Raw genomic sequence first — 13,611 nt, forward strand, 5'->3', positions numbered from 1 at the left:
CGGTGAGTACATTTTTAAGAGTAAAAACAACGCATATGAAATTTGTATTACACTTCTCGTAGAGCAACACTCATGGCTAGAGAATGTATTCTCGAGAAGCACTTTTGATAATCTAGTTATCACGGATACCCCCAGCTCCACCTGACATCTCTCTAATTGTCTTGCCTTTTTCTTCATATTCCTATATAAATAAGAAATACTTCTTTTTGGTGGATCTTCCAAGTCAGAGATCTGATAAAAATTCTCTGCCCTCTTTTTGCAATTCCCTCTTATCCAAAGATGAGTTATAGTGCCTCATTTGTAAGTAGACAAAAAAAAATGTTTTGAGGAGTTAGAAAATTGCTTTTGAAACTCTGTAAATGGCAACATTGCTATACCTGGGCCTCGTACATCTGAAATAGTTTGTACCCTTTTAGCCTCCCACTCAGAGAAGATATATGATCTTTTTCCTGGGGGAAAATCTCTATACCCAATTATTGGCAAGAACTGTGTCACTTTACTATTAATATTCAATTTTGTGCACAACAATTTCCATGCCTGCACTATGGGAATGATTAAAACATTCTGCTGTATTGGGCTGACCCAGGCAACCTAGTAGCATGGAGACTATATCTCAGGCCATGATCCAATCTCCCATATGATGAAGTAAATGAGCCGTATTATAAGTTTTTAAACTGGAAAGTCCATATCCCACCTTCCCCATTACTTCATTAAAATTGCAATGGCTACACGTGGCTTCTTATGACACCACAGAAAGTGACGGATGGAGAGCCCACAAGATAGCCGCCGGAACAGACATGCTGTGAAAAGTTCCTGAAATTATTGTTCAATTCGCCTATTTTCCCCATAGAACCATGCCACATACGAAGAGAAAGGCAAAGTTGAGAGAAGTGGATCTTACCTCCACTCCAAAAGAGAACAACCAACCTCGCATTGGTAGTTTTTTCACGGCAATTCCTCACCCGATGCCGAGAGAGCTGGTCGCTGAAGGGATAGTAGCTGAGCGTGCGCTATCCCCTCTGACCCCAGAGACATCACTAAGCCTCGGATGTCCAGTCAGGCCGGCACTGCCATGCCATGAGAGAGATTCTGGAGATTGGAGGACCGCAGCCCCGGTGGGAGAAACCCGAAGCGGGGAAGAAGTGGTGCAGCAAAGGAAGCCAACAATGGATTATAACACCATAGAGCTGGACTCAGAAATTTAGCCGTATGCAGCAGGAGAAGGAGAGAGGCTGGGACACTCTGGGTATTTTATTTATTTATTTATGAACTTTTACTATACCGATATTCGTGGACACACATCACACCGGTTTACAAAAAACTGAAGCATGGCGGAAAAAGAGGGCCGCGAAAACGGTCGGTGGCCTGTGGGAACCGAGGAGAAGGTAGCAGGAACCATCCAAAGACGGTGGAAATTTCTCACCGAGCGTCAAGAAAATGGTGTCGCGATGGGAGACCCCTATTAAGGGAACCTTTTGTGAAGAAAACTAAGTTTTTCCGTGAGGAAAAGTGGTGAGAAAATTCTCGCAGAGCTCCTAACCACGAGGCAAACTGCAGCGCAGAAAAAAGGAGACACCTGTGGCTACAGGGATTATGGCATGCTCAATGTGCCAGTTAAAAGTTCTAGAAACTTTGACAGAAAAGTTTTCCGTGATAGGGCTCAGTCTGCTGACGTCACCTACATGTGAGGACTACCATCCTGCTTGTCCTGGGAGAAGCCCATCCCCTCCTGCCCTTAAAGAGTGTAATGGTAGTTTCCCACTTGCCCCCACTTTTCCTAGTCCCTTTCCCCAACCTCTATCACCCCACTTCTTACTCCAACCCCTCCCCCCCATATTACTAACTCCCAAACCATATACAATACAACATTCTACATCACTTTGCCAGAGGTACTGTGTTCACTTACAACAAGCTGGTTCCCCACTCCCCTTGGCGTTTAAAATCATACAAATACTGTTCAGCCAATGTTTGCACAGCTTATTGGCATTTTATTAAATAATAAATGCCCCGGGGAGGGGGGTGCTCTTGAGCAGCGACCAAGATGGCTGCCTAACCTGAGAGCTCTGCCAGACCTCACTGAAATAACACCGAAACCCGCTCTGTTTTTGGCTGCGATTTGCCTGAAACTTTTCCCAAATATCCTGGAAATGCATCGGGCTCTAAATGGGCCAAGCAAGATCCACCCACCCCAGAGAAATCCTCTACGTCTAAAGCAATGGCGTTGGTAGATCTGGTTCTCCTAGAGCTGAAACAGCTTAAAGATATGCTCCAACTGAATATAGATGCGACTTTGGTGATTCGGAGTGACCTGCAATCGATAACACAACAAATGGCCAGTTATCAGATCCGACTGGATGACGTAGAGGCACAAACCTCCTCGTTACTGCTGGCGACTGCACCACTGCCACGAATTAGTCGTGAGTTAGAAAATCTGCAATCGGAACTCGAAGACCTGTCCAACAGGAATTGTCGTAACAACCTCTGTCTTTTAGGCATACCGGAAATTCGATTGTCCCTTCGAACTTGAAAGAGTGCATAGAGTACAGACCAGGCCTCTACGCGACTCTCCCCACCCATGGTCTCTCATTTTCAAAAACTCCGATACCCTCAAGTTCTCCTTCTTTTGGCTGCCGCTAAGAGCCAATCGCCATTACAATTCCAGGGCCATAATATTCTTCTGGTTCCGGATTTCGCTAAAACCACAGCCGCAAAACAGAAACGTTTCTTGGCTTTGCGTCCACGTTTGCTATTCCTGGGAATTCAATATGGCCTCCTCTACCCGGCGCAAATAAAGATCACGTATCATAATCATACTAAGATTTTTCATCAGCCTGTGGCGTTTGAGGAATTTCTGCAGACCCAGGAAGCTGCTTCTAATATGGTCACCTGAAGCCGTTTCATAGACTTGGACGTTTACTACTAGAGGTACTAATCCCTAGAAATTCTGTCAACAGATGGCTAGACTCCGATTTACACCTAGCATGGTTGTATTGTTTACTAGTATCTTTTTTGCTTAATTCCCCTGATCCCTCCCTGCAGCAGGTTATTGCAAGGGAGGTGGTCTCAACAGGCGGATCCCAGTTGGACAGATGTTTGCTTTTTCTATTTGGTATTCACTGTATATAGGGTTTACATGATCATCCCTGCTACAGTCTGTCAGGCGGATTGGGAATGGTAGCCTCTGGCCAGACAAGAGGCTCATTTCTGTATTAACAGCCGATATGGCAATTGGTTTTTTTTTCCATCCGAGCTTATAAACTTTTTACTATTATTTTCTCCTCCTGTTCTTTCCTTCGCCACCACCGAGATCTTCAGCAATGTGCACATCTTTTTTTTTTTTACTGCAGCCAAGTATTATCTTCGTACTGACTCCATCACCTGCCACCCTTGAATCAGAAGTTCATCTCTATCATGGCATCCTCTATCACTACCATTACCACCGTATCCTTAAACATCAACGGCTTCTCACACCCCTATTAAGAGGAAGAAAATTCTGATCTATCTACATTCCTTACATACGGACGTTGCTTTTTTACAGGAGACACACCTTTCTTCATCCGAATCGCTCAAATTAAAACAGCAGTGGGTAGGACAAGTTCTTTAAAGCCCAGCGGTGCAAAAGAAGCGCAGCGTTGCTATACTTCTTCATAAACATTTAGACGCTCAAATCTTGCATCAAGTCGCTGATGTGGATGGCCGATGAATCATGACTCAAATTAAGATTGCTCAACATCCATATACTTTCCTTAATATATACGCTCCTAATGCAGAAAATCCAGATTTTTTTCACGCCACGTTTGCCCATTTGCTGGCTTTGGACTCTTCTCCGACCATTATTGGTGGGGACTTCAATCAACCATTAGATCCCTTTTTGGACAAAAGAACTACACTACGACCTCACATCTCTAACTCCTGTAAGGCCTTACAACACCTGATCCACTCCTTTGGACTCTCAGATCCTTGGCGATTACTCCATCCTACGGACAAGGACTACACCTTTTATTCTTTCCTGCATTCATCATATTCCAGGATCGACTATTTCCTCATCTCTAGACAATCGGTTCCCTCGGTGCGGTCAGCATCTATTTGCCCTATCCTGGTTTCCGATAATGCAGCTGTGACACTCTCTTTTCATCTCCTCTCTCCAGTTTGGTCTGATTACAGATGGCATTTTAATCCTACTCTTCTGGCTGATCCCTCCTTTATCAAAGATCTCCAGGCCCACCTCACAGAATATTTTCAGCTTAATGATACTCTTGATGTCTCTACGGCCACTGTCTGGAATGCTTTCAAAGCCACGATCAGGGGAGTGATTATTAGCCACACCATCAAGCTCAAAAAGCCTCAGGCTGCTACTCTACTTGAACTGCAGAAGGAAGTCAACACACTCAAACAAGCTCATATTTCCTCACTGACACCATCCTCTCTTACTCTTCTTCTGAAAGCCCGGTATAGATATAATCAACAGTTGAGTGTGCAAGTTCATCTAGGTCTTCATCACACTAAAGCATATTAGGCTGCAGTGCCATTTCCTTTCCGTACCGGAGGAGACAGGAGGAGAATTTCCTTTAACTTTGTTGCTTTGCTCATGCCCACAAGATCGGCGTTTTGGAGCCCTGAGCCGCAGCAGCCTCATTTTCTTTCTTACCGGAGGAGAATTTCCTGATAACACACTGTTCGTGAGGTCAGGACGTCGGGGGTAGAGCCGGGCTCACGCCCATAAGATCGGCGTTGTACCGGCGCACTGCAGCCGCCGGCGCGCCGCCAAAGCCGCGCGCACCTAAGGGGCGTGCATGGCTTTGCTCGGCTTAGCTCGGCGTGCTTGGCCTTGCTAGGAGCTTTGACTGATTGCTGTTTCCACTGCAGCCACAAGTTTATGAGAGAGACGAAACTAAAGAATTTGTCCGTGGTGAAGACCCTAAGTTAAGTTTCTTCAAGACTTGAGTCAATAACTTTATTTCTTCTATATTTAGGATTGTATTTTGCCCGCGGTCAAACTTTCCTCTTTGTTATGCCACACACAAAGAGGAAGGCTAGGCTGCGGGATTTGTCCTCAACGCCACTGTTAGACAACCAACCTAAAATTAAGGACTGCTTCACAAAAACTCCCATAGAAACTCCAGGAGGCATCGCTGATGGAACTGACCAAGAGCAGGGAGCGATCCATCTGACCCAAGATCTATCATTAACCCCTGGAGCGCCAGAAACACCAGAGCCACCATCTGGCAATAAAGGTGGGATCTCCTATTCAGAAGATCCCAAAATAAAATTAGATTTTTCATCTGCCTTAGTGCAAGATTTTGATGGGAATACAAGTACCTCCTTGAATGTTCCAGAAATGGACTTTAAGGAAGGGAATGGTACTCCAATTCATCAAATTGCTGCTGGATTGGCACCAATAGAGGAAGGAATTGGGGATACCCAAAGAGGAGGAATAACTGAAGTTACAGTAATTACACCAAGAGGATTTTCACTTGAAGAGATTGGGACAATGCTAGTGACATTACAGAAATCAGTAAATAATATTGCTAATACTTTGAAAGAAGTATTAAATAAGAACACGATATTTCAGACTAAAATCGAAAAGGTAGAGGAAAGGGTGAAGGAACTGGATAAGGTTCAACTTAACTTAATCAAGTCGGAGAAAATTCATAGTAATAAATTGGAAATGATAGAAAATCAAAAAAGGCAGAATAATTTAAGGATACTCAATTTTCCCAGAACTCATTTAATTTCTGCACAAGACTTGTTTAAAGGTTATCTGGTAAATATATTAGGTTATAGTAATGAAACTCTACCTGTAATTGATAAGATCTATTATATATTGCAGAATCAGAAAATTGATAAATTGAATCAGGAAAATGTCGTTCAGGAAAATTTAAACCTATCTGACTTGTTGGAGAAATCTTTCGAAATGAATATAAATCTCAGAGCCACCCTTATTGTACAACTTTCCTTCCTATCTGAAAAAGAATCTTTAATGAGATTTTACTTTAGAAAACAGAATAGTAAGTTCTATGGACAGAACATAAGAATTTTCCCCGATATCTCAAGGGAGACACAGTTCAGGAGAGAGGAATTTTTAACAATGAAAGGGTTGTCTCAACAAAAAGGGGTTAAATTTATATTACGATTTCCCTGTCGCTGCATTGCCTCACATCAAGAGAGGAAATATATATATATATTTTTTAATTTATATATTTTATTAATTTCAAATAATTTCACAAAGATACAACTTTGCTTGAGAAACGTGATACATATACATGTTAACAAGAAACTAAAACATATTTCAAAAAGAAACCATATAACTTTTATCTTAGTATCCATTAGACCCCAAAACATTTGGGGGTGGAGAAATTTTTAAGGAGATAAAACAAGAAACAATTATAGGAAAAAAAACCTAGCGGGTTACATAGCTATATTCCAATTATTTATGTCTTTTCACTGATTCCAATTGCTGTTCCCTGTTTCCTTGATTCTATGAGTTTTTTTAACTGTTCTGGGGCTGTAAAGACAAAATTATCTCCTCTTATTTTAACTAAACATTTAGCTGGATATCTTAAATAAAAGGAAGCCCCAATATTTAGGGTTTCTTGTCTCAGGGCTAAGAAGCCTTTCCTTCTCTGTTGAGTGATTTTACATAAGTCAGGGAATATTCTTATTGGCTGTCCCATAAATGGGATATTCGCTTTTTTGAAGTATTTCTTCATGACTGAGCTAAGATCAAATTCAGTCAGAAAAGTAACCAACAGTGTAGCTCTTTCAATGATTTCGTAATGGGATGATTCGAGGTAATCTGTGAGATTCTCAAGGTCCATCGGTTGTATTTGTACTTGAGACTTTGCGTTAGTTGGCAAAAAATAAACCTTGTCCATAGGTGGGGTTTGTTCAGAGGCAAATTCTAAATTTTCTAGGAGATATCTCCTCAACGTAACACGGGGTAATTCCCCCACCACTTTGGGAAAGTTTAAGAAACGCAGGTTTAAATGTCTCAGTCTGTTCTCTATGAATTCCACCCTTTTACTCAGGATGTCTCCATCTTGAATAAGGGAACTTTGCACTTCTTTTATTACCTTTATATCTTCCTCCATTTTCACAAATTTTTCCTGATTTTCTTTTATTTGAACATTATTTTTGTTAGAAATTATTTCCATTTGTTGAGACAGAGTTGTTATTTTCATTGAACAATCATTTACAGCATTACCCATGTTCTTCAACACGTCCCAAATAGAATCAAGGGTAACATTTGCTGGTTTTGGAATCATAACAAAGGCTGGCTGAATTTTCAGCGTCTCACCTTCTCCTCCGCTCGCAGATGTTAATGTTTCCTCCGCCGGACACCCATCTCTCTCTCCGGTTGAGGATTCCAGCATTCTTAGAGCGGGATCAGTCTCAGCAGTTGCTCCCTCCAAAACCAAATCCAAGGTCACCATTTCAGGGCTTTGGCTGGCTGACTTCTGCTGGGATTCTCGCTCTTGCGGCGGAGGTCTGACGTCTGGGCTCAGGGAAACATCTTCCGAGGTTGAAGGTAACTCTCCTCCGTTACCTTCGACAGCCGGACCTCCTGGCCCCTGCTTAATAGCTGTCTCCAAACACTGCTTGATGGTCGGCTGCCCGGTTAAGGTAGGGGATTCGGAGGGATAGGTCTTTGTTTTCCCCTTCCTTTTCGCCGGCATTTCGATTATTTAGAGGAAATTATCAAAAAAACAAAAAATGCCGAGCAGCACAGTGTTAGGGTCCCGCCGCCATCTTGGCTCCACCCAGGAAATATATTTTTAATTAACCAGCTCAGTTGAAATCCTATTTGGACTCCCTAGCCTAATAAGCCTCTATTGGGACTGGAAAAGAGAAGGGAGGGAGACAGGACAAAAATTGAATATTATATTTTCTTTAAATGATACTGCTCTCTGGAGGTTTCTAAGTCTCTCCATATTCTTGATTTACCTGTTTATATTTCTTATTATTTTTCGAATTTATAACGGAACCTGGTATGTTCTCTTTGGGGTAGATTTTCAAATAGCGCGATTTGGCGTACTTTTGTTGGCGCATCAGGCACCAAACAAAAGTTCCCTCCGAGGCCGCTCCGAAATCGGAGCGGCCTCGGAGGGAACTTTCTTTGCCCTCCCTTCACCTTCCCCTCCCTTCCCCTACCTAACCTACCCGCCCGGCCCTGTCTAAACCCCCCCCTTACCTTTGTCGGGGGATTTACGCCTCCGGAGGGAGACGTAAATCCCCGCGCGCCAGCGGGCCGCGAGCGTGCCGGGACGCGACCTGGGGGCGGGTCCGGAGGGCGCGTCCACGCCCCCGGACTGCCCCGGGCCGTAACGACGCCCCCAGGCCCGCCCCTGAAACGCTACTTCCCGCCCCGAAAACGCCGTGCGGATCGGGCCCGCCCCCTTGACACGCCCCCCCTCGGAAAACCCCGGGACTTACGCGAGTCCCGGGGTCTGCGCGCGCCGGTAGGCCTATTGAACATAGGCGCACCGGCGCGCAGGGCCCTGCTCGCCTAAATCCGGGCGGATTTAGGCTAGCAGGGCTCTGAAAATCCGCCCCTTTATATCTATATAGCAATGTATAAGATTGTTTTTTCTTTCCGTGATCTGCTGTATATTGAAGTGAAAATTAATAAACAAATAATTAAAAAAAAAAAAAAAGCATATTATGCTGAAAACAATAAGTGTGGTCATCTGCTAGCCACATACCTCAAAAACGGGCAAGAAAAAAAGCGCATAGCTATGGTGATGTCACCTATTTAGTCTCCATTGGTTACGAACATGGACATTCTTCTAGCCTTTCACTCTTTTTATGAAACTCTGTATGAGTCAGATCAATCTTCGGATAAGATCCATCAATTTTTGTCCCAGCTTGCCCACCCTACTCTCAATGATGTCCAGTCATCGGCTCTGGACGAACCTATTTCAAAGGCGGAGATCACCTCAGCCATTTCTTCTCTGGCTGGCGGAAAGGCTCCAGGTCCAGATGGATTCACCTCTGACTTCTATCAAGCTTTTAAGTTGGACTTACTCCCACATTTACATGGCTATTTTTCTTTTCTTATTTCCTCCCCCTCTGGGTCATCCAGTTTCACTGAGGCGTGCATAGTGAAACCAGGAAGGGACCCCACCCAAATTTCTAACTATAGACCAATTTCTCTATTAAATACTGATTATAAGATCCTTGCAAAAATTCTAGCCACTAGACTTTCTAATGTATTATGCTCCCTTATCCACTCCGACCAATCTGGATTTATTAAAGGACGATTGGTTGCATATAATACCCGCCTTTTCCTACATGTCATGGAACACGCAGCCACTCTATAATCCCCAGCTGTGGCTATCTCTCCAGATGCAGAAAAGGTTTTCGACTGCATCGAATGGTCTTTCCTTTTAGCTGCACTTAAATGGTTTGGTATCGGTCCTACTTTTCTCACATGGATCCGGCTCCTTTATTCCTCTCCCACAGCATTTCTGTATGTAAACAATTGTACCTCTCCACCATTTCAATTGCAGAGGGGTACGTGGCAAGGGTGTCCGCTGTCCCCTCTTCTTTTTAACCTGGCCTTAGAACCACTATTGCTCGCTATCGGACAAACTGGATACGATTATAGGGTTACCTATTAATAATGAGCCCTTCAAACTCTCAGCATACGCAGATGTTGTCCTCTTCTTGCTCAATCCTGACCATTCCCTCTCCTCGTTGTTCAATGTCATTTCTTCCTACTCCTTGGTGTCTGGATATAAGATTAACTGGCACAAAACTGAGATGCTCCCATTAAACTCCTTAGGCTCCCTGACTGATTTGTCCCGATTCCCGCTACGAAAAGTTGCTGAAGGCCTCAAATATTTAGGTATCCGCTTCCTAATGAATACCTCCGATACTTTAGGGCAATGTGAATCTCATGTACTTCAACAAATCAGAGATGTAGTATTAAAATGGTCTCCCTCACACCTTTCCTGGTTGGGACGCCTAGATACTATCAAAATGGTACTGGCACCCAGGATCACAAACATACTAGCCATGATCCCTATATTCTTCTCTAAGGACTTTTACAAACACATAGACCAACTCTTGACTAGATTTCTATGGCTTAATAAAGCCCCTCGTATCGCTCTGTCTAAATTAAAAAGGGTTAACCAGCACGGTGGGGTCAATTTCCCCGATTTTTACTCATACCACTTAGCCTTTATACTGCAACAAGGTTACCACTATTATGCACCTCCTCTCCCTACTTATGATCCCCCTAGATGGCATTTTATAGAGCGCTTTTTACTACAACTGACCCCAGTAGAATACTTTCCTGGTGCCCCGTTATCATCACACCCAGCCACAAATCCAATTCTGCGCTCTTTACCCAGAGCTTTTGCGGAATTCGATATCTTTCACCCGTCCACTAGACGTCCTTGGTTGCTATCAAAATTTCCCCCCCATGGCGCAATCCCCAGATTAGGATTAAGGGTCAACCACTCAACTGGCCTATTTGGCAGCGATAAGGTATCTGGCTTCTCTCCTCAATTTTACATACTACTAAGCTGCTTTCTTTTGACCAACTTCAGCAACATTTCACACTGCCCACCTCTCAATATTATGCCTGGCTACAACTACGCAGTTTACTGTGCACTATATGTGAGACAGACTTAACTGCCCCCGAAATACCTTTTGTATTCTCATTATATCACACTTATGGAAGTGAAGATCATCTAGCGTCCCGTTTTTATAAACTCCTTAAACTATCTATATCAACTAAATCAGCTTTTGGCTTACACACTATTTGGTCCATGGATCTCAATATAGCAAATGTGTCTTTCAATTGGACTCACTTATGGACAGTATCAGTCCGCATATCACTTTCTTCCAGTCTCACCCAGACATCCTTTTTTGTCCTGCATCGTGCAGTATGGACACCATGGAAATTACATTGTGCTGGGCTACTTACATCTTTTGATTGTTGGTCATGCCACTTAGACAAAGGGACCCTATCACATATGTTATATTTTTGTCCCTTTGTGCAGAATTTTTGGATTCAAATCTGGGCCACTACTTCTAAGATACTGTGACTCTCCCAGCCTCTTACCTACTCTCTGATTATTTTAAGGGGTGGGGAACCGGCAATAGACCTACCTTTGGCTCCCTGTAAGCTCCGTGACTTCCTTCTACTTGTGGCATTGCGCAACATCCTCGCCAACTGGAAATGCAGTGATATGCTCTCTGAACATCTCTGGTGGAACTCTGTCTCCTTGTTTAGCAAATATGAGAAAGCCATGGCCCTTAAATTTTGTAGGATGTCTTCCTGGAGCCGGGTGTGGAAGCCGCTTGATGACTGTTATCTCTTTATCCACGAGTTGGGTGGCATTCTCTGATATATTGGCTAGCATACATTGCTTGTTTTCCTAATACTTATTACGGCTGCACTATTCTCTCTCTTAATATCTCCTCTCTCTTCTCCTTCTTTTCTTGTATTATTATTTCTTCTGTTCTTTACCTCTCTATATTTCCCTTTTTTCTTCTTTTCCCCCTTTCTTCTCCTTCCTATCTAATTATACCCAAGAGGTTTCGGTATTCTGATATTGGGTCAAACTGATTGAATGTTTCCATCATTCTGTATAAAGCAACTGTGTTAAATACCTCTTAATAAATAAATTTAAACAGAAAATAATAAATGTCCCAGCCTTCCTGGCCAGAGCTGTCCACTGTGTGTGAGCCAAAAAAAAACAAAAACCCCAAACAACCTGAGTCTTCTTCTAGAAGAATATCTTTGATATCTGTGATCTGGCTGTGGTATGAGGAAGTCCATAATAGTTTGAACACTGAAGGTATGTTGGAAGTATGAGAACAATTTTTTGCATTTCTTCCTCCTGATGAAGCCAAGCTTTGGCAAAACAGAGGTCCTTTGTCGAGGAGAGTTTGTGTTGACAACAGGACACTAAATGTGGCAGCTAGAATGGATTGAAGCCTAACACAGAACATTTGCAGTATGGAATTGCAGCTACACACGCAGCACACTCGCAGTGCGCATATAAATCATTGTTTGTGTGCTTAGCACTTGGCTCAGGGATGGTATCCCTTTGAATATGGACCCCTCTGTGTCCATCTTAGAGAATGTGGGGTCCATATTCAAATGCCTCTTAGCCAGATAAGTCTGACTTATCCAGCTAAGTGGCTGCCGTTTAATATCTGGCTTATCCAGTTATCCACTTATCCAGTTAAGTTAATCGGATAATTTAGACATTGCCCATAGCAGGTCTAATGTTAACCAGAGAAGCTTATATGGCTAATGTTAATATTTATCCGTGTATATTCAGTGGCATATCTGTGTCGCTGAATATTCCGTATAAGTTAGCCATACAAGTTTTATCCAGCTAACTTACAAAGCCAGTTAGATAGATATAACTACCCCTGAGTGTTTAAGTCTAGGAAACTGATAAGCATGAGGGTAACTTGTACAGTGCAGCAGATACTGGCATAAGCTTGCTGGGCAGACTGGATGGATCATTTGATCCTTTTCTGCCGTCATTTCTGTTTCTTTATTTGCTTTTGCTGGACAGTGAGTGCAAGTCTGGGTTGTTCAGTTTCCTGGGTGATGTATTTGAAAGTGATTGTGAATCAAAGGCTATTAAATCCTGCCTGATAACTTCTTATTCTGCCTTTTTTCCTCAGGAGCTGGGGTGTTTGCTTCACATATGGAACATGGTTTGGACTGGAAGCTTTTGCCTGTATGGGGCACATCTACCAAAATGGGTAAGGTTTAGTGAGTAAATCAAAGCCCAAAAACAGAGTCAAGTGCAACCCAAGATCAGTAATTGTCAACCCAAATTTTGTCAGCAGCAAAGGGCACAGGAACACTGAAATTAAGAACATCAGATATACCATACTGGATCAGGCCAAGGGTTGATCAAGTCAAATATCCTGTCTCCAACTGTGACCAATCCAAGTCACAAGTACCTGGCAAATATCCAAACATTAAACAGATCCCCTGCTACGAATGCTGGCAAAAAGCAGTGGCTATTTCCTATTGATTAATAGAAGTTTATGGACTTCTCCAGGAACTTATTTTTTAAACCCAGCTACACTAGTTGCTTTAACCACATCTTCTGGCAACAAATTCCATTGAGTGAAAAATAATTTTCTCTGATTTGTTTTAAATGTGCTACTTGCTAACTTCATAGAGTGCCCCTAGTCCTTGTATTATCCAAAAGAGTAAATAATCGTTTCACATTTACCCTTTCAAGTCCTTTCATGATTTTGTAGATCTCTACCATATCTCCCTCAGCCATCTCTTTTCTAAGCTAAACAGACCTAACCTCTTTAGCCTTCCCTCAGAGGAGCCATTCCATCCCCTTTATCATTTTGGTCACCCTTCTCTGTACTTTCTCCAGTGCAACTATATCTTTTTTGTTGCAGCAACCAGAATTGCACACAGTATTCATGGTGTGGTCTAACCATTGAGTGATATAGAGGCATTATGACATCCTCCATTTTATTTGCTATTCCCTTCCTTATGATTCCTAACATTCTGTTTGCTTGTTTGACCACCACAGCACACTGAGCAGATGATTTTAATGTAAAATCAGTTATGACATACAGATCTTTTTCCTGGGTGGTAACTCCTAAAAT

The 13,611-nt window shown here is 42.8% G+C and overlaps 1 protein-coding gene across 3 annotated transcripts in view; it reads left to right on the forward strand.

The window, feature by feature from the left end:
* The window catches only part of LSS (lanosterol synthase), a 213,462-nt gene that overhangs the window by 168,560 nt on the left and 31,291 nt on the right, over positions 1-13,611 (forward strand). For all 3 annotated transcript variants that reach the window (XR_003857491.1, XM_029606733.1, XM_029606732.1), the window contains one exon: positions 12,655-12,735. Coding sequence is in view for 2 of the 3 variants with exons in the window: in XM_029606733.1 (XP_029462593.1) it covers positions 12,655-12,735 (81 nt within the window). In the remaining variant the exon portion in view is untranslated. The remainder of the gene's footprint in view (positions 1-12,654; positions 12,736-13,611) is intronic.

This window comes from Rhinatrema bivittatum, chromosome 6, assembly GCF_901001135.1.
Source record: "Rhinatrema bivittatum chromosome 6, aRhiBiv1.1, whole genome shotgun sequence".
NCBI lineage: Eukaryota > Metazoa > Chordata > Amphibia > Gymnophiona > Rhinatrematidae > Rhinatrema > Rhinatrema bivittatum.